Source organism: Gaeumannomyces tritici, assembly GCF_000145635.1.
Source record: "Gaeumannomyces tritici R3-111a-1 unplaced genomic scaffold supercont2.9, whole genome shotgun sequence".
NCBI classification, from domain to species: domain Eukaryota; kingdom Fungi; phylum Ascomycota; class Sordariomycetes; order Magnaporthales; family Magnaporthaceae; genus Gaeumannomyces; species Gaeumannomyces tritici.
Genome location: NW_008804553.1, coordinates 921,003 through 937,766, shown reverse-complemented (window position 1 = coordinate 937,766; position 16,764 = coordinate 921,003). Strand labels below are relative to the sequence as shown.

The window sequence follows — 16,764 nt, the reverse complement described above, 5'->3', positions numbered from 1 at the left end:
GTTCTGACAATCACTAGCCGCTCTCTTTGTGCCCATTCATCGGGGTTATTCATGTGTCAAGTGACGCATCGAGGTCATTTGTATTTGTGCGACCATGTTCTTTGACTTGGATTCCTAGACCAGACAAAGACTACTAGGTTGGCAAAGCAGCCACACCGAACCGGGTGGTGTTGGTTGTCACCGACAGCGATGCTGGCTCTTGGGCGGCCCCGGCCCAAAAAGTGGCCGAGATAGAGGCTACCCAGCCTCATCCCAACAGCCTGGGCCGTGTTACCAACGGCCAGGTACCAAATTGAGCGGATTGCTCGCATCCGGCGGCCACCCCAACGTTGACGAAACGCGCGGCTGACAGTGCGCCCAATTGGGAGTCTGCCAAGCGATGACAGGGCGGGAGGGGAATAGCAGCCACACCGTTTCTGTTGCCACAAAGAAAATGCTCTCTTTGTGCTGCTGCCGTGTCTATTTTCAGCCAGGCGCACCTTGTTGGCCGGACCTCTGCGCTTATTGGCAAACTCCCGGCGTTGAAGACCTAGGCCGACTCGCTGACCCCACGGCCCAAGGCAGCGCATCCAGTGGGGAACTGATAGGCCACCGCGTGTATCTTTTGCGCTGACGCGTAGCCACCAAGCTTTGTCGGACAGGAAGCCGAAGAGATGAGCCGTGATTGACTCCTCCGGCGCCAGGCCAAGACAGAGTCTCACTGCCTGCGCCCTCTGGCTCGCCTTGGATGAACTGGAAAAGGCCAGATATGGCCGGCATGGGAAATTCTTACTCTACCCCGGAGGGCTACGTCAACCTAAAGCTCAAAAACCACGACATTGCCTTGAATGTAGGTCGGACGAGCTCTGTTGGCTGTACATATACGTCTGGTGGTGCTAACAAGTCTTCCCGCCACAGTTCCAGATACCAGTTGGAGCAGATGACGGCCGAGGAGGGGGAGAGAACGATGCTTGACTGCATCGAGGTTGTGCAGGTCCGTCCTCCATTTGCAAAGCCTGAAGGTACGTATCCACGCCCACCACAAAAGAGATGACAGTCTCGTTCAGGGATAGGAATAGAAATAGGTACAGGGACAGGAACAAAAACATGAATAATAACAGAAACAACAATAAGAAGAAAAAGTAGAGCAGGAAAGCTTATGGTACTCAGGACAAGAAGAAGACGCCACCGTCCCAGCCATGGCCAGGGTCCTCCACCAGCACTGCACCCAGCTCCTGGCCAAATACAGCGCCGACGCCATCTTCGAGGCTGCGCTCGCAGAGGCAGTGGCGCTAGTCAACGAGGAGCACAACAGCAACGCGGCGCCGGCGGGACTGTGCCTGCGCGATCTGACCGAGGCGGAGGGGGTCTTGTCGGAGGTGAAGTGGGCGGCGGCATGTATTGTTCGGCTCTGCCAGACCCATCTGAGGCGGTGTTCTTCGGCCAAACGATACCGTCTGGTCGAGTAGTTGGGAGGTGGAAAGGTGGGCCACGGCAGGCATAGAGATGGGAGCCTTCACCTTACAACAGGCGAGAAATGATCATGATTAGAATGATAAATGCGGAAGAATAACCCCCAGCCAAGATAAAACTGCGCCAGCCTCGTCTCCAGCAGGGCCACCCGGCTAACTCCGACATGACTCGTCTCTATGCTGAGTTGAATATAAAAAAAAAGGAAGAAATTGGCCGAAACCCCTCCCGCCACCAAAGCAGGGTCCCCTCAAGATCATAACGGCGTCACAAAGTCGGAACATAAAAACGCGCGGCATGTGCGCCGCGACAATGCATCAACAACAAAAGGCCACAAGCCACTCCGACTTGCCCCTTTCATACAGCATCGTCCTCCGCCACGGCCTCGTACCCTCCCCTGCGCGCTGCGCCGCTCCTCCTAGCGCCACCAATGCCCATGCCGGCGGGGCTCTCGTAGACCTCGGTCCAGTTGATGGTCTGGCCGCCCAGCATGCCCGCGCCCGTCTCGCGGCGGCCGAACACGGGGGCCGGGTCGCACCAGAAGTCGCGGCAGTTGGCGATGCAGCCGTGCGAGTACGGGTTCCGCTTGCGCTTGCGCCCGTTGTTGCCGCCCGCCGCGGCGCCGCGGCCCGTTGCCGTCTCGACGAAAGCGTCGACGCCCAGGAGCCGCGCCCACTGCTTGAGGAAGCCGCCGCCGTGCTTGTGGCCATGGCCGTGTCCATGTCCGTGGCCGTGGCCGTGACTGTGTCCCCCCGAGGCGGCCTCCTCGGGCTGGCCCATGGAGCCGCTGGGCGGAAGCGCACCGGCAGGGCCACCTGCAGGGTCTGGATTCAGCGGGGTGCCGGTGGAGGTAAAGGCCGAGTTGAGAGCGGCGGCGCCGACGCGGCTGTCGATGCCAAACATGTTCTCGTACGTTGTCATGGCGCGCATAACTTGGATGAACTGCACAAACATGAGCATCGAGACCCACACAAGCTGCAGCGACGCCCACACGCCCGTCAGGAGCGAGTAGCCGTCGGCGTTGATGAGCTTGCAGATGGAAGGGGCCAGGACGTTGCACTCGTCCGAGGCATTCTTGGAGATGGTCGAAAGGTCTGTGAAGACCAGGTTAGCCACCGTTGCGCTGCTCTGAAGTGAGGAGTCCCGCTCGGGGAAGAAATGTGCCTACAGTAGTATAGAATCCCATCATAGGCCATAATCCCGATTGTCAGGGTGATAATGTACAGGAAGAACTGGCGATGATTGTTGCTGCCCACGCAGTTATTAACCCATGGGCAGTGGCTGCAAGGAGAACGTTTGTCAGTATTTGAAACCCAAGCGGCAGCCAAGATGGGCGGACTCACTGATCATGCTTTGCTACGCAACGGTTGCACCTCTTGCAGTGCTTGCTCCGCAGGGGCGTGCGGATCATGCAAGGGACGCAGAAGTTGGCCTCGTCAAACTTCCACAGGCTAATGAGCTCGTCGATCACGGCCTTCTGCTCAGCTCTGCCGCTCATCTTGGGCACAAAGCCCGGGTCAAATAGCATACAAGCCCCATAAAAGTATGCAATAAGCCCCAGGAAGACGCCAAAGGTCAGGTTCAGGAGGTAGTGGGTCGCGTCGGCCTCGGCGTAGAGCGTGGTGGCCGGCATTACCGTAAAGAGCCAGTTCACCCCGAGCCAAAATACCGAGGCGGCAAAGATGCCGGTCAGCCAGGGCGTTTTTTGCAGCGACCGCATGTCCGAGGGCGCATACTGCAACACATTCTGGGCGATCCACTGCACGCTGTAACCAACGAGCATCATCAAGGGAATCCCCAGATATACAGGGAACGCGGCGAGAATGTGAAGGAGGCCCCAGACGAGCACAAAGGGCCACAGGAACAGGAACTTGTTGACGAAACCGCGGCGGTCCTTGAGCAGGTACGAGGCGCCGGGCCAGGTGGGCTGGACGGCGTTGCCGTCATTGTCGTAGCCGCACTCGCGCAGGGCGCGGTTCCAGGCGGCCGTGGTGTTGAGTTCCTGGGCGGTGATGGCGGGGGTCTTGCCCGTGTTAGTCTTTGCGAAGCGGTCGGCGCCGTACTCGACCACCTTCTGGACGCAGCCGGGCGAGCCCTTGACCAGGGCCCAGTGCAGGGCGGTGAAGCCCTGCTCGTCGACGGCGTGGACCGAGGCGCCCCAGCGCAGGAACAGGTCGACGCAGGCAGGGAAGCCCTTGTAGGCGGACCACATGAGGCCCGTGTGGCCAAAGGCGTCGGCCACGTCGACGGGGATGCCCGAGTGCAGCAGCAGCACGAGCAGCAGCACGTTGCCGTTGAAGGTGCTGATATGCAGCGTGTTGTAGCCCTGCGCGTCGGTAGCGAGCGGGTCTGCGCCGTGCTGCAGCAGCAGGTGGACGGTATAGTAGTGGCAACGCTGGGCTGCCCACTGCAGCGGCGTGGCCACCGAGTCGCCGCCCTTCTTGTTGATGGGCGCGCCCTTGTCGATGAGGAACTTGCACATGGCGTACTGGTTGTTGATGGCGGCCCAGTGCAGCGGTGTGATGCCCTCGTCGTCGCAGTAGGTAGCGTCGTAGTCGCCCGTCTCGAATAGCTTCTCCATGGCCACCATGTCGCCCACGCGCGCCACCTGCATGATGTCGTTCTCGGCCGGCTTGTCGCTTGCCATCGTGCCCATCTCCATCTCGTTGTTCAGCTTGGGCGCCGCCACCGCCGCCTTGACCGTGGGCTGCGCCGGCGCCGCGCTTCCTGGCCCGTTGTGCGCCATTGTCGCCGTTGTCGCCGTTGACTAGGGCCGCCGTCTGTCCGCCTGATCGCCCGTCGATCCCGGCCCAGCCAACCCAGATCCTCCCACTGGCTTGCCGCCCCTTTCTCCCAGTCCCAGGGCTGGCGTCCGGAACGTCTCGAGTGGCTCGGGATGGTTGTTGGCTTCGTTCGTTGACCGCTGCTGGAGTAAAATCGGCCAAGACGGCAAAAGAGGGACGGACACTAGGCGCTGGACTGAAGCAGCCAGATTGACAATAGATAGTCGGACGGGGAGGGAAAGGACGAAGGAGGGAAAAAAACAAAATCGTCCAGACGAGGGGCTGAGTTCCAGGGTCGAGGCTAAGCCGAGCCAAGCTGGAAGGGGCAATGCAATTTGCGTCCCCTTTGTCCGCCTTGATAGCCAACGAACGCGCAGGTTCGCTGGGGCAAGGCTGACGCGGACAGACTGGGATGCTGGAATGGAGCCTGGCCCCTGGATAAGGCCTGGAGCAGCGGTTTTCATTGGGCCAAAACTGCCAGACTGCCAGAGGGAATAAGTGGGGCTACAGGGTCCAGTTTTGACCGGCAGTGGAGCTGGAGCTGGGAGATGCCAGCACAGAAGTCATAGAAGACAACTTGGAAATCGTCGTCGGATTGCTCGGAGCTGGACTTGGGTCGCCAACAAACGCCCACGAGAACCCGATCTGGTCCCAACGTCGAGGCTCGCCGTCGAGCAGAGCCGCTTTCGCCCTTGCACCCCCAAGGGCGTTTTATGGGCTGCACACCGCAGCGCACGCCTCGAAGCGCAACCATCCTGCTCCCTTGATTTCGCCACCAACCCTGTGCAGCCAAACCAGCCCCGACTGCCACCATGTCCATGCCCGACCCCCTCCGCTCCTTCCTGGAGCAGGTGCTCGCGCCCTCGCCCCTGGTCCTGTGCCTCGGCATCGCCTTCGTCGTCATCTTCCCCTTCATCCTTCACTTCGCCCTCAGCGGCTCGACCCAGTACGTCGCCCTGCCCTCGGTCCTGCTCGCCGGCCCGTCGGGCGCCGGCAAAACGGCGTTGCTGGGCCACCTCGAGCGCCGCGGCGGCCACATCCCGACCCACGTCACGCAGCGCCCCCACAGCGTCGAGCTGTCCGTGGGAGGCGGCGGCGGCGGCGGCAAGAAGAACAACAGCTTCCGCGACGACCTCGACGCGCTCGGCGTCGAGCACTCCAAGTTCCTGCTCCAGGACACGCCCGGCCACGGAAAGCTGCGAGGGGCGGCGCTGCGGCGCGTCGCGGCGGCCACGCAGGACCGCGTCAAGGGCATCGTCTTCATCGTCGACGCCGCCATGATCTCGGAGCCCGAGTGCCTCGCCGACGCGGCCGCGTTCCTGTACGACGTGCTCGTCATGCTGCAGAAGCGCGCCGGCGCGGGCAAGTCGAGCCGCGCCCCCGACGCCGTGCCCGTCCTCATTGCTGCCAACAAGATGGACCTCTTCACGGCCCTGCCGGCGGCGCTCGTCAAGAGCAGCCTCGAGGCCGAGCTGGGCCGCATCCGGAGCACGCGCAGCAGGGGCCTGCTGGACTCGGGCGTGGGCACCGACGACGTCGACGCCGGCGCGGGCAAGGAGGACGGCGACGACTGGCTGGGCCAGTACGGCAGCGAAAAGTTCACGTTTGCGCAGATGCGCGAGTTCGACATTGACGTCGACGTGATGGGCGGCAACGTTGAGGGCGAGGGCCCCGGCGTCGACAAGTGGTGGGACTGGATCGCGGACCAGCTTTGAAGCTTTTTACGCAGATTTCGCCTCTGTCCTGCAGGGGACTTTTACCAAGCAAGCAGTTTGTATACCGCTTATCCGACACTTGTGTGGCTTGAGATGGCGTCCAGGGCGAGGACAGCATCGAGATGTCGAAAGGCACCCCCCACACACTATCGTATGACTGAAAGGGACATCTTTATCTATTCCTGGAGTTTGCTGGCCGCTCTCCCATTTCCAATGGGAAGCTGTAGACGTTGAGTCTCGCCAACAGAGAACCACTGTATCTAACATCTATGAAATAACAAGCCTCGCCTTTCTGCGCCGTCCATGATCCCTCGCTGGAATGAAACACGTGTTGACAATGTGTGCATCCCGCTTATATGCTCCGCGCGAAAGAAAGAGAAGAAGAGAAAAAAAAAAGCAACAGAGTCTAAAGCAGTCATCCCGCAAAGAAATTGCCCCGGATAAACCCAAGTTTCATCACGGAGCTCCACTGCTCCTGGATCGAGAGTTGGAATCCCATGTGCCGGATCTGGATGTCAAGATGCTCCTAGGTCTTGAGTCCCTTCATCATGTACGTCAGCAGGTCGACCTTTGTGACGACGGCGAGCGGCTTGGCCAGGCCGTGGCTCTTGTCGGCACTCGGCTCCGTCACGACGGCGGCGCTGTTCCACTCGAGGAACTTGCTGAGCGCGTCGAGCGGCGTGTCCATGGTGATCTCGACAAACTTGCGGCGGCGCCCCTTGGCGTCGGCCGAGGCGAGGCCGTGCCCGCGCGGGTCCGTCACGACCTCGTCCAGGCGGCCAAAGTCGAACATGACGTCGCTGACGGGGCTGTCGGTGCGCACGCGGCCGCGCGACACGTAGCTGAGCATGTTGCCGAGCGTCACGATACCGACGAGGCGGCTGCCGCCGCCGGGGGACAGCACGGGCAGCTGGTCGAAGCCCTTGTCGCGCATCGTCTCGATGGCGTCGGCGCACGGGCTGTCGGCCAGCACCGACGTCACGGGCTTGAGCCGCAGCGCGCGCACCGTCACCCCGCCGTAGGGGTTGCTGGGCCGGCGGTTGCGGGCGGCGGCGGTGGCCTTGGCGGTCTCAGCGGCAGCGGCGTCGACGCCGCCGCCGCCGCCGCCGCCGCCGTTGCTCTCCGGGGCGGGAGGCAAGAGGTCGTTGGCGGCCAGCCAGTCGTCGTCGGCAAACTTGGACAGGTAGCTGCGGATGCTGTCGGGCAGGATCACCACCACCACGTCGTCCGGGCCGAGGTCCAGGTCCTTGCACGCGCGCACCATGGCGGCCATGGCGGACCCGGACGAGCCGCCGACCAGCAGGCCCTCCTCTGCGATGAGGCGGCGCGCGTACATGAAGGACTCGCGGTCCTCGGTCTTGTACCACTTGTCGACTATCTCGCGGTCGAGCACGTCGGGGATGAAGTCGTAGCCGATGCCCTCGACCTTGTACGGCTTGTTGGCGCCCTCGTCGTTGAGGCCCTCGGGCAGGGCCAGGATGCTGCCGACGGGGTCGGCCGCCACGATCTTGACGGCGGCCGAGTGCTTGCGCATGCCCTTGGCCAGGCCCGAGATGGTGCCGCCCGTGCCGGCGCCGGCGACCACGGCGGTGACGCGGCCGCCCGTCTGGGCCCAGATCTCCTCGGCGGTGCCGAACTCGTGCGCCAGCGGGTTGTTGGGGTTCGTGTACTGGTCGAGGATGTGCGAGTTGGGTATCTCCTTCTGCAGCCGCCGCGCGACGCCAATGTGCGACTCGGGCGCGTCCCAGGCCGCCTGCGTCGGCGTGCGGATGATGGTGGCGCCGAGGGCCTTGAGCACCGACACCTTCTCGGCCGACATCTTCTCCGGGAGCGTGATGATGGTCTTGTAGCCCTTGACGGCGCCGACCAGGGCCAGGCCGATGCCGCTACAGTTCTCAGTCTCATGTTAGCACCAGGCACACAACCCGTCCATAAGGCGATATCCGCCTTGACCCATAGTCCACAGCTCGTCCAGGGGGCGGGGAGACCAACGTGTTTCCGCTCGTGGGCTCAATCAGCGTGTCTCCAGGCTTGATCCTGCCCTCCTTCTCGGCCTCCTCAATCATGCGGAGTGCTATCCGGTCCTTGACACTGCCGCCGGCATTAAAGAGCTCGACCTTGGCAAAGACCTGGGCCTTGATGCCCAGCGACTGTGGGATCTTGTTGAGCCGAACAAGCGGCGTGTTGCCAATCAACTCGGTGGCAGAGCCCGCCACGGCCTGCGCGCCGAGGGCGACCTTGTCGTTGGACGCCATGGTGGGATAAAAAAAAACAAGCCTGGGAGGGTGGCTTGTCAAATCCTCTAGGCAGGGAGCAGATGAAGTCGGGGATGGTGTTCTTATGGACGAAATGGAAGCGTGGATACTATCAGCAACAGTGTAGAAGCGCCCGTCACTCAAGATGAAAACAAAGCCTGTGTGTCCGGGCCGAGGCAGTGATGTCAGAAAGCGGTCTCGGTCGAGGTCAGAGTTGCTTGCTCTGCTTTGACAGGACAGCAAACTGACCGAGTCCTACGGGCCGGATCAGGCGGTAAGTGTATCAAGCGCACACAGGCCAGCGGAGAAACGACACAGCTTCTGGTTGGACGCCTGCCGCCAGACAACGGATGGAAAAAGAAAACGAGAAGAAAAAAAGTCAGACGCGAGCAAGGAGCCAGGTCCGCAAGCAATCAGAATCGCGAATTTGCCCCGCGGACCACGCCACCGACAGCCCTACACGCAATTGAGCGGTGTCAAAGCCGACGGTAGGCGGGACGGATGTGGAGCTGTTTTGAGGCCTTAAGTAAGGGGAAACGCCCAGCCCACTTACAACGTCGCATTAAGCTAACCGCAAACCTACTGTACGGCCAAGGACGAGTTGTCTGCGAGACTTCATCTCTTTGGTATGAATGTATCTTCCGAACTTGACAACGTCAAGTTGGAAGTCTTCTTGCTATGACCTGGGTCACACACACACACATGATAGATTTAACCCTTGATGTGTGGCTGTGGGTCCTTTTCCACCCCTGCTCACCCTCAAGCTGTGAAAACTTCAGCCATCACCATCCTAGCTGGAATGCTTCCATATTCCCCATTCTACCCCCAATAAGGAAAAACCAACGGCTACCTCGGCTGCCGGTATCCCTGACAGGCCTTTAGCTCGAGCCGGAGAGGCCTTTGACAAAGCCGTCGTACGCAGGCTTCTTCTCATAGTTCTCCGACCAGAGCAGCGCCGCGCCTTGGCCCTTGAAGGCCCCAGGAACCCACGAGTAGCGGTCCGTCACGCCCTGCGAGTGGGGCCAAGACAGAACACCAGTCAGCATCGATACGAGTCCACGGAGCGAGGGCCTGAAAAGCCAACAAAAGAAAAAAATACACTCACCCAGAGAGTGATTCCGACGCAGCGCTTGACGGCGATGCAGCTGGCCACGACGCGCTGGTAGGCGGCGGCCTGGACCTGCAGCTTATCGGCGGTGCTGGGCAGGGTCAGACGGATGTCGAGCTCCGTGTAGGCCACGTCGACGCCCAGGTCCGTGTACAGGCGCAGCGTCCTCTCGAGCGCCGCCTGCGACGGCGTCGACGTCGTCACCAGGTGCGCCTGCAGGCCGACGCCGTCGATCTTTGCGCCCCAGGCCTGCACGTCCCGGAGGATCTGCTGCGCGCCCTTGGCCTTGGCGCCGCCGTACTCGAGGTTGAAGTCGTTGTAGTACAGCTTGGCCTCGGGGTCCGCCTTGGCCGCGATCTGGAACGCGAGCGGGATGTACTCCTTGCCGATGACGCGGAGGAAGACGTTGTCGCGGAGCGTGCCGTTCTCGTTGAGCGCTGGGCGGATGGGGGCAGGTTAGGGGAAGGACTCGTGCGCGCGCGGGGGCTGATGGTCCACCTTCTCCCATAGGTATGGGGGGGGACTCACCTTCGTTCACGACATCCCAGTGGGTGCACTGGCCCTTGTAGCGGCCCATGACGGTGGTGATGTGGTTGGTCATGACCTCCATCAGCGTCGCGTTGTTGGTGATGTCGTCGACCCACTTGGGCAGCTGGCTGTACCACACAAGCGTGTGGCAGCGCATCTGCTTGCCGTTCTGCCGCGCGTAGTTGGCCACCTGGTCGGCGCCTCCAAAGGTGAAGCGGCCCTGCTGGGGCTCCGTGGCGTCCCACTTCATGGCGTTCTCGGGCGTGATGGACCCGAACTCGTCGCGGATTATGGCGTTCTCCTGGGCGTCGCTGCGGACCGTCAGGGAGGTGCCGACGTACCCGCGGCCCGCGGCCACCATGGTCGCGTTCAGGCCCTGCGCCGTCTGCCGCAGCTTTCTGCGTGCCGGTGTCGACAAAGGTCAGTCGGGGCGCCACTAGCAGGCCTGGTTAAGGATCAAGAATAGCGAGGGCACTATACAGGAGAGCGTCCGCATCATTGATGACCGTGGGCGCGGCCGAGGCCAGCGCGGCGAGGGCGAGGGCGGGGAGGAGATGCATCGTGGCGAGTATACAGAGTTGTTGACTCGAGTACGCTAGTCTCTCAGACTGTGAAGCGAGCAAGTGTCGGGAGCTATGTACAGGAGCTCTGTGAAGCCAACAATAACCCTTTTGACATCAGCTCGAGCCGCTCCCTTATATACCCTTCGAAGCCCCCAGCCAAAGGCCTCCCGTGGAGTCGACATATAGCTGGGCTTGGAGAGCATCCTTGCCCAAGAGTGGCCGCCGCTCCACGTCACCCCCGCGCGCATCACCGGTTGTCGCATCGTATTTCTTCCTTCTTGTTCACACAACCATGTCCGCGTCGTGGTTCGACAAGGCGTGCGGAGCGGCTGGCGGGACCCAGAGTCGGCCGGTGCCCTCCAATATTGCGGATCATTGGAGGATTTCGCCATGTGTCTCGAAGCGGCAGGGAGCGCCAGGATCGCGATTGGGCGCCCTTGGCGCCCCGCTCGGTTTTTCATGACTTCGACCGTGGAACAGTGATTCTCGGTACTGAGGCTGGGCGGGCAATCCAACAACGAGAGTCAGGTATTGAAACTCTCTCGGCCGGTGGATTTTGCACCATTCACGCGGGCTGGTGATGAAGTGGGTGGTCATGTGACGGGTGCCAAGGGGCATCCCCTTTCGCCTGTGCTATCCCACTGCCAGCTCCTCCAATTGTGTTAGCTTTACAAGGTGATATTCTATCGCGAACTCGGGGACAGAAACCCTCCTATTGGCCAGAGCAGTGCCGAGCTGATCAGATGTCAGCATGCACAGCGTACTGCGCCTCGTGTGCGCCTCGCCGATGATCCTGGTGCTTGAAGCCCCGAAGGATTGCTGATGACCTCATTGCCGACCTTCCATCATCTTCTTAAATATGTCTCCAGCTCCAGCTCGTCTGCGATGGCCGCGGCGTAATGGCAAGACCAGCCATTCGTCTTTGCCAGCAGCACTTTTGCCTACCCCCTGATCAGTTTAGGCTGCATTTCTGGTCTCTATTTTTGCGCTTCAGGTCTTCTAGCAGTACAACATGGGTGGCTTCCATCGCCTGGCTGCAAAGATTGGGTTGGGGAAGAGTAACGAGTCCACCGACGACCAATGCGTGGCGCAAGGCTCCAGCTCGGCAGAACTACGTCATGGCCAAGACATCAAACACACCACGATCACGAAGAAAGAGGGCAAGGACACAGATGCCCAAGGCCCCCTTACACCACCGCCCGACTACGAGCCGGGCCCCCAACAGCCACAGCAACAACAACCGCCACAGCAGTTTAATGCCCCCCAACCACAGCATCGGGGACAGCCGTGGCAGCAGCTACCGCAACAGCAGCCTCAAAATGAGGTCCTCCGCCAGTTCCCGGACAAGTTCAACCTGTACTCGACCAACTACGGCTTCTCGCGCACCTTTGTGATAGGCAACCAGGAGCACCCGCAGATATACGCCGTCTGCCTTCACTCGGGCTTCAGCAGCTCGCCGCCCGTCGTGCTGCACAACGGGCCCGACCCGGACCGGTCCGACGTGCTCGCCGCCGTCGAGTTCGCCAGCTTCGGCGGCGACTACACCCTGACCCTGCCGCCCATGCCGGGCCGGCCGGGGGTGGCGTCCGAGGTCGAGGTCGAGGCCGACTTTGGCTTCACCAGCCGCTGCTACCGCTTCGGCGTCGAGGTCGGCCGGCTGGGCGTCACCGAGGCCCGCGTGGAGCAGTTTGAGTGGCGCCACTCGCACGGCGCCGCTGTCGACTCGCTGGCCGGCTCCTGGTCAGGCTGGAAGCTGGTGCGCATGTCGAGGGCGCCACCGCCTGGCGCCTCGGGCGGCTCGCCGCCGGGGAAGTTCATGACTAGCGACGGGTTCGAAGTCGTGGCGGTGTGGGCGAGCGCCGTCATCAGCATGAGTCAGGCGGCCCATTTCGACTTTGTTGGCACAGGGACCACGGGTTTGTTAGGCGAGCGCTGGGCCGTTGCGGCTGTCATGTCGGCGCTGGGGATCTGGGAGAGGGAGAGGAGGCAGAGGCAGCGCAGCCGAAATCATCATCATTAATGTTAACGGCACGATTGCTTCCCGTTCCCCCTTTCCTTGTCCTCGTACATGTAGAACATGTACTAGCGTTTGGATTTCGGTTTTCCGTATCGCCCATCCAATAAAACTGGGAAATATAGTAAAAGAAGGAAAATGTAGGGAAAAAAAGAAAAAACACAGGGAAAAAAAACACAGTAAAAAGAAAAGAAAAACAATGGAAAAAGGAAAAGAACAGAGGAAAGAGATAAGAGGAAGAAAATATAAGAAGAAAACAACTTGCCATCGCCATATAACAATACGCCACAAAGATACCTAGTTATGCCCGGGCTAAAAATAACTCCGCAACCCTGGCCTAAACTAATCTTGGGTAGGTAGGTAAGGACCCTCTAGCGGGTATAAAATATGCCCAATGTTGGAACAGTACTTCTGTGCGCGTGCGATCCGGAAAAGGAAGGTTGTCACAGGAGGCTCCGGGATCCCCTGGATCCCGCACGGGCCAACACTATCTGCCTTAGGCAGAGCAGGGAACCACCCTTTGGGTGATCGTCCCTGTGCATATAACGGGCAGTCCTGTGCCCTTCTTCTGGCAGATAGGTTCCTTCTTCCTGATGCACAATATAGGACCTTTCCCCAGATCACCAAGATCTTTGTTCATCACCTTTGGAGATCTCCGAGCCGTCTAACAGGAGTACCAGACTCCTACCAACACCCAAAGTATCCGCGTGTCTGTCCCCAACTCTGGATCCCCTTGATGGGCCAAGCCCAGCTGTTGGACGCCTGACAATCAGGAGGCTTGGCGCGTATTTCCAGCGTCCGGACAGCATGCTGCCGCATCTCAAACAGCCAACAGCCCGCAGCACCTACTCAGATTGGCTGCTATAAGGCCATGCATTCGCGATGGCTGTAGCCAAGTCTGTTGGGCGGCGTGTTTGCCTATATCCGAAAACCCCGCGTCCTGGAGGTATGAATGGTGTCTTTTCCTTGACCCGATACTTGTAACGTCACCGAGGACGCCGAGTTGGAAAATATATCATGGTGCAGGCCGTCGGGCTGCGACAGCTACACCGGCCAGAGTTGAGGTTCAGGAAGGCGGGTTGGGGAGAGCACAGTAGGCGAGTTCTATAGGTATAGTGTCACGAATAACAAAGGATATTGGCTGCGATAAAAAAAAAAAAACTCTCTACCATTGGGAACAGCCGAAATCCATTGCATGGCACATGCATGACTGACAGATGCGCCTATCTTCGGGCGACCTCGGACGGAATCCGAAGCGGTCTGACCAGTGCCCCATTGTGTTCCCCTCACTTCATCGGGGCGCCCAGCAGGTGCAGCTCCCCATCCGTGCCGATTCAACGTTGCACCAAAAAGCGACTTGGAGCGCCACAGCGCCTGTCGCCGCCAAGTGGAGACGGCCTGCAGGCCCCGACCGCCGATCTTGGAGTGAGGGGGGGTTCTGGGCAACCACCCAATGGGCCCGTCTCGTCAGAGCCATGGTATGAAGCGAACCGATGCAGGAAGATGAAGCCGAAGAAGATGCGGTTGCCTGCGACCACGACAGGCGCACAGCGAAATTGATCCATCATGGTGCCCCTACCGCTCTGGACCGCGCTGCTCGGCGCCGGGTCGCTTGCGGCCTCGGCCCTGCAGCTGCTGCCCCCACTGCCCCAGCCGACGGGGCTGACGAGGGGCTCCCCCTGGCGCGCCGGGGAGACGGAGCGGAAGATCTACATCGAGGATGCCTTCGCGTCCCGGTCCGACGCCGACGGCCTGACGCTAATACCGCCGACGGCCTACGAGTTCGCCGAGGTGTTCCGGCAGGACATCAGCGAGCTCACGGGCGCCAACTGGACCCTGGAGCGGGTCGGTCGCCTGCCGGAGCTGGCCGACGCCAGCGGCGTCCTGCTCGGCGCCTTTACGGGCGGCGACACGCCCGACCGAGAGCCGCCGACCTACGAGGATGGAGAAAAGACGTCCGAGGGCTACGAGTTTCGTGTATCGGTCACGTCGGTATTCATCGGCGGCACCGGCGCCAGGGGCATGTGGTGGGGGACGCGGACGCTCCTGCAGCTCGTGCTGGCGGCGACGGCGGCGGCGGGCAACGACAGCGACGCCGGGGCTGCGCAGCTGTCGGCGGGCTACCAGACGGTCGACGCGCCGGCGTACGCGACGCGCGGCTTCATGCTCGACGCCGGGCGCAAGTGGTACGCGCCGTCGTTCCTCAAGGAGCTGTGCAGCTACGCCAGCTTCTTCAAGCTGAGCGAGTTCCACTACCACCTGAGCGACAACTACCCGCTCAACCGCGGCCGCAACGCGTCCTGGGCTGACGTATACTCGCACTTCTCGCTGCTGCCGGAGCGCGACGCCGAGCTGCGCGGCATGCTGCACGGGCGCGAGAACGAGACGCTGTCGCGGGCCGACTTTGAGGACGTGCAGCTCCACTGCGCGCGCAGGGGGGTGACGGTGGTGCCCGAGATCGAGGCGCCGGGCCACTGCCTGTACCTCACAAAGTGGCGGCCCGAGCTGTCGCTGCCGCACAAGCGCGACCTGCTGAACCTGACGCACCCGGACACGGTGCCGGCCGTCAAGCGCGTCTGGGCCGAGTTCCTGCCGTGGTTTAAAACGAAACAAGTGCACGTGGGCGCCGACGAGTACGACGCGGCGCTGGCCGACGACTACATCCGGTTCGTCAACGAGATGACGCGCTGGGTGCGCGCGCAGACGGGCAACGGGACGCGGATCCGGATCTGGGGCACGCACGAGCCGTCCGAGAACCTCACAATCTCCAAGGACGTGGTGGTGCAGCACTGGCAGTACGGGCAGTCGGACCCCATGGAGCTGCTAGAGAGCGGGCACGACGTGGTCAACTCGCAAGATTGGTGGGCCTACACCTCCATCAAGAACGACCACATGCCCATCCTTCCGGCGAGGTACCCGCAGTTCTTCAACGAGGCGCGCGTGCTCGACTTTGCCGACCGCGAGGGCTGGCAGTGGACCCCGGCCGACTTTAACCCCTTCAACCAAACCATGCAGGCGGCCCCGGGCGCCAAGGGGCTGCGCGGGTCGGTTCTGGCGGCGTGGAACGACAACGGGCCCGACGCGAGCACGCAGCTCGAGGCCTACTACTCGATGCGCCGGGGGATCCCGCTCGCCGGCGCCCGGGCGTGGTCCGGGGTTCGGGGCCCACGGCTCGACGCCGGGCTCGTCGCGCCGAGCATTGACTTCTTCTCACCCGTCGCTCCAGGGCAGAACCTCGACCGCGTCGTCCGCAAACGTCGGCCTGGGGCTCCGGGCGATGCGCCGCTCGTCTCGTGGTCGCGGGCCGCAGCGGACAGCGGCGCGGTTCGGCTCGGCCTAGGCAGCAAGGGCATGAACTACACGCTGACACTCGAGGCGTTGGGCCCGTTCCGGCTTTCTGGGCCGGATTGCAGCCTCAGCCTGGTCGCGCCCGGCGGGAGCGGCTCGTCCTCGCCACCCGACCTCTCTCTCGTCTTCGAGGCCGACGGCTGGCGGTACCCGCTGCGATCCGTCGGGCGCTCCGACGCGCTCGAGCTGAACCCCGGCCACCCAGGGAGGATCTGGGTCAACGCGTCCGGGTCCACGCACAAGGAGATGGGCGGCAGCGGCGAGGGCGGGACGGGCGGCATCCGGGTGCCGGCCAACATCACGGTTGCGACGGACGCGCTGCACGGTAGCGTGGTCTGGGTGAACGGGGTGTTGGTGGGCCGGTTCGAGGTGTTTGTGTACGGCGGGCGGAACACGCAGTTTAGCTGGAGCCAGATGGCGTTTGTGGCACCACTGGACGAGATCGAGGGAGGGGTCCACGGGCTAGCGAGCTTGAGGCTGGAGGAAGGATTCCGTATTCCAGGCCAAGGTGGGGCACCAACTGGCACCAACCCACCGCCAGGTTCGTCGGCTGCAAGTAGGACGCTGGGTGGGTTCTGCTGGGCCGTCGTTGCGGCGGTGCTAAGCACGTTGACATTTTTTATGTTATGAGAACTCTTCTATCCCGGCAAATATGGAACGAAAGTTGGGCTAGGACAAGCCGAGTCTCTGTGCTAGCCGGGTCGAGCAACAACCTGTTTGTGATGCTCAGGGCCGTTGGGCGGTTGGGTTGGACGACGTCATCGAAACGTCAGCGTGGTGTCCCGACTGGCCCCGATTCCTTACTCATCCTCCACCACGGGAATGGCCGGAATGGCCGGAAAACAGAGAGGAAACGTCGATAGATGATTGAGTTTGCGCAATTTGACATTAGGGACTCGCTCTTTAGTCTGTATACTCTACGTGATTCACATCGTTGCTAGGCACCCAAGACGGCGTGTGGTGGCTTGAGACAACCGAAATAGGAGCCATCTCGAACAGCA

At 61.6% G+C, this 16,764-nt stretch overlaps 7 protein-coding genes across 7 annotated transcripts; 4 read left to right on the top strand and 3 right to left on the bottom strand.

Moving 5' to 3' along the window:
* Positions 1 to 946: 946 nt before the first annotated feature.
* GGTG_12784 (hypothetical protein) lies at positions 947 to 1,557 on the top strand (the record flags this gene model as incomplete). Its single annotated transcript, XM_009230685.1, has 2 exons — positions 947 to 1,001; positions 1,150 to 1,557. The coding sequence occupies 2 exons, from the start codon at positions 947 to 949 to the stop codon at positions 1,446 to 1,448; spliced, it is 354 nt and encodes a 117-aa protein (XP_009228949.1). The 3' UTR covers positions 1,449 to 1,557.
* GGTG_12783 (palmitoyltransferase AKR1) lies at positions 1,287 to 4,607 on the bottom strand. The gene is made up of 3 exons (XM_009230684.1): positions 2,793 to 4,607; positions 2,618 to 2,730; positions 1,287 to 2,543 (listed from the first exon to the last, which is right to left on the bottom strand). Exons 1-3 carry the CDS (start codon positions 4,193 to 4,195, stop codon positions 1,807 to 1,809), a joined length of 2,253 nt encoding a protein of 750 aa, XP_009228948.1. The 5' UTR covers positions 4,196 to 4,607; the 3' UTR covers positions 1,287 to 1,806.
* Positions 4,608 to 4,794: 187 nt separating this feature from the next.
* GGTG_12782 (hypothetical protein) lies at positions 4,795 to 6,251 on the top strand. Its single transcript, XM_009230683.1, has one exon. The coding sequence runs from the start codon at positions 5,045 to 5,047 to the stop codon at positions 5,945 to 5,947; it is 903 nt and encodes a 300-aa protein (XP_009228947.1). The 5' UTR covers positions 4,795 to 5,044; the 3' UTR covers positions 5,948 to 6,251.
* On the bottom strand, positions 5,966 to 8,592 carry GGTG_12781 (cystathionine beta-synthase). Its single transcript, XM_009230682.1, has 2 exons — positions 7,940 to 8,592; positions 5,966 to 7,833 (listed from the first exon to the last, which is right to left on the bottom strand). Exons 1-2 carry the CDS (start codon positions 8,200 to 8,202, stop codon positions 6,474 to 6,476), a joined length of 1,623 nt encoding a protein of 540 aa, XP_009228946.1. The 5' UTR covers positions 8,203 to 8,592; the 3' UTR covers positions 5,966 to 6,473.
* A 96-nt stretch (positions 8,593 to 8,688) lies between these two features.
* Positions 8,689 to 10,489, bottom strand: GGTG_12780 (hypothetical protein). The gene is made up of 4 exons (XM_009230681.1): positions 10,319 to 10,489; positions 9,839 to 10,236; positions 9,308 to 9,747; positions 8,689 to 9,212 (listed from the first exon to the last, which is right to left on the bottom strand). The coding sequence occupies exons 1-4, from the start codon at positions 10,396 to 10,398 to the stop codon at positions 9,081 to 9,083; spliced, it is 1,050 nt and encodes a 349-aa protein (XP_009228945.1). The 5' UTR covers positions 10,399 to 10,489; the 3' UTR covers positions 8,689 to 9,080.
* A 174-nt stretch (positions 10,490 to 10,663) lies between these two features.
* On the top strand, positions 10,664 to 12,805 carry GGTG_12779 (hypothetical protein). Its single transcript, XM_009230680.1, has one exon. It carries the CDS (start codon positions 11,414 to 11,416, stop codon positions 12,419 to 12,421), a length of 1,008 nt encoding a protein of 335 aa, XP_009228944.1. The 5' UTR covers positions 10,664 to 11,413; the 3' UTR covers positions 12,422 to 12,805.
* Positions 12,806 to 13,850: 1,045 nt separating this feature from the next.
* On the top strand, positions 13,851 to 16,655 carry GGTG_12778 (glycoside hydrolase). Its single transcript, XM_009230679.1, has one exon. The coding sequence runs from the start codon at positions 13,982 to 13,984 to the stop codon at positions 16,391 to 16,393; it is 2,412 nt and encodes an 803-aa protein (XP_009228943.1). The 5' UTR covers positions 13,851 to 13,981; the 3' UTR covers positions 16,394 to 16,655.
* The last annotated feature ends 109 nt before the right edge of the window (positions 16,656 to 16,764 follow it).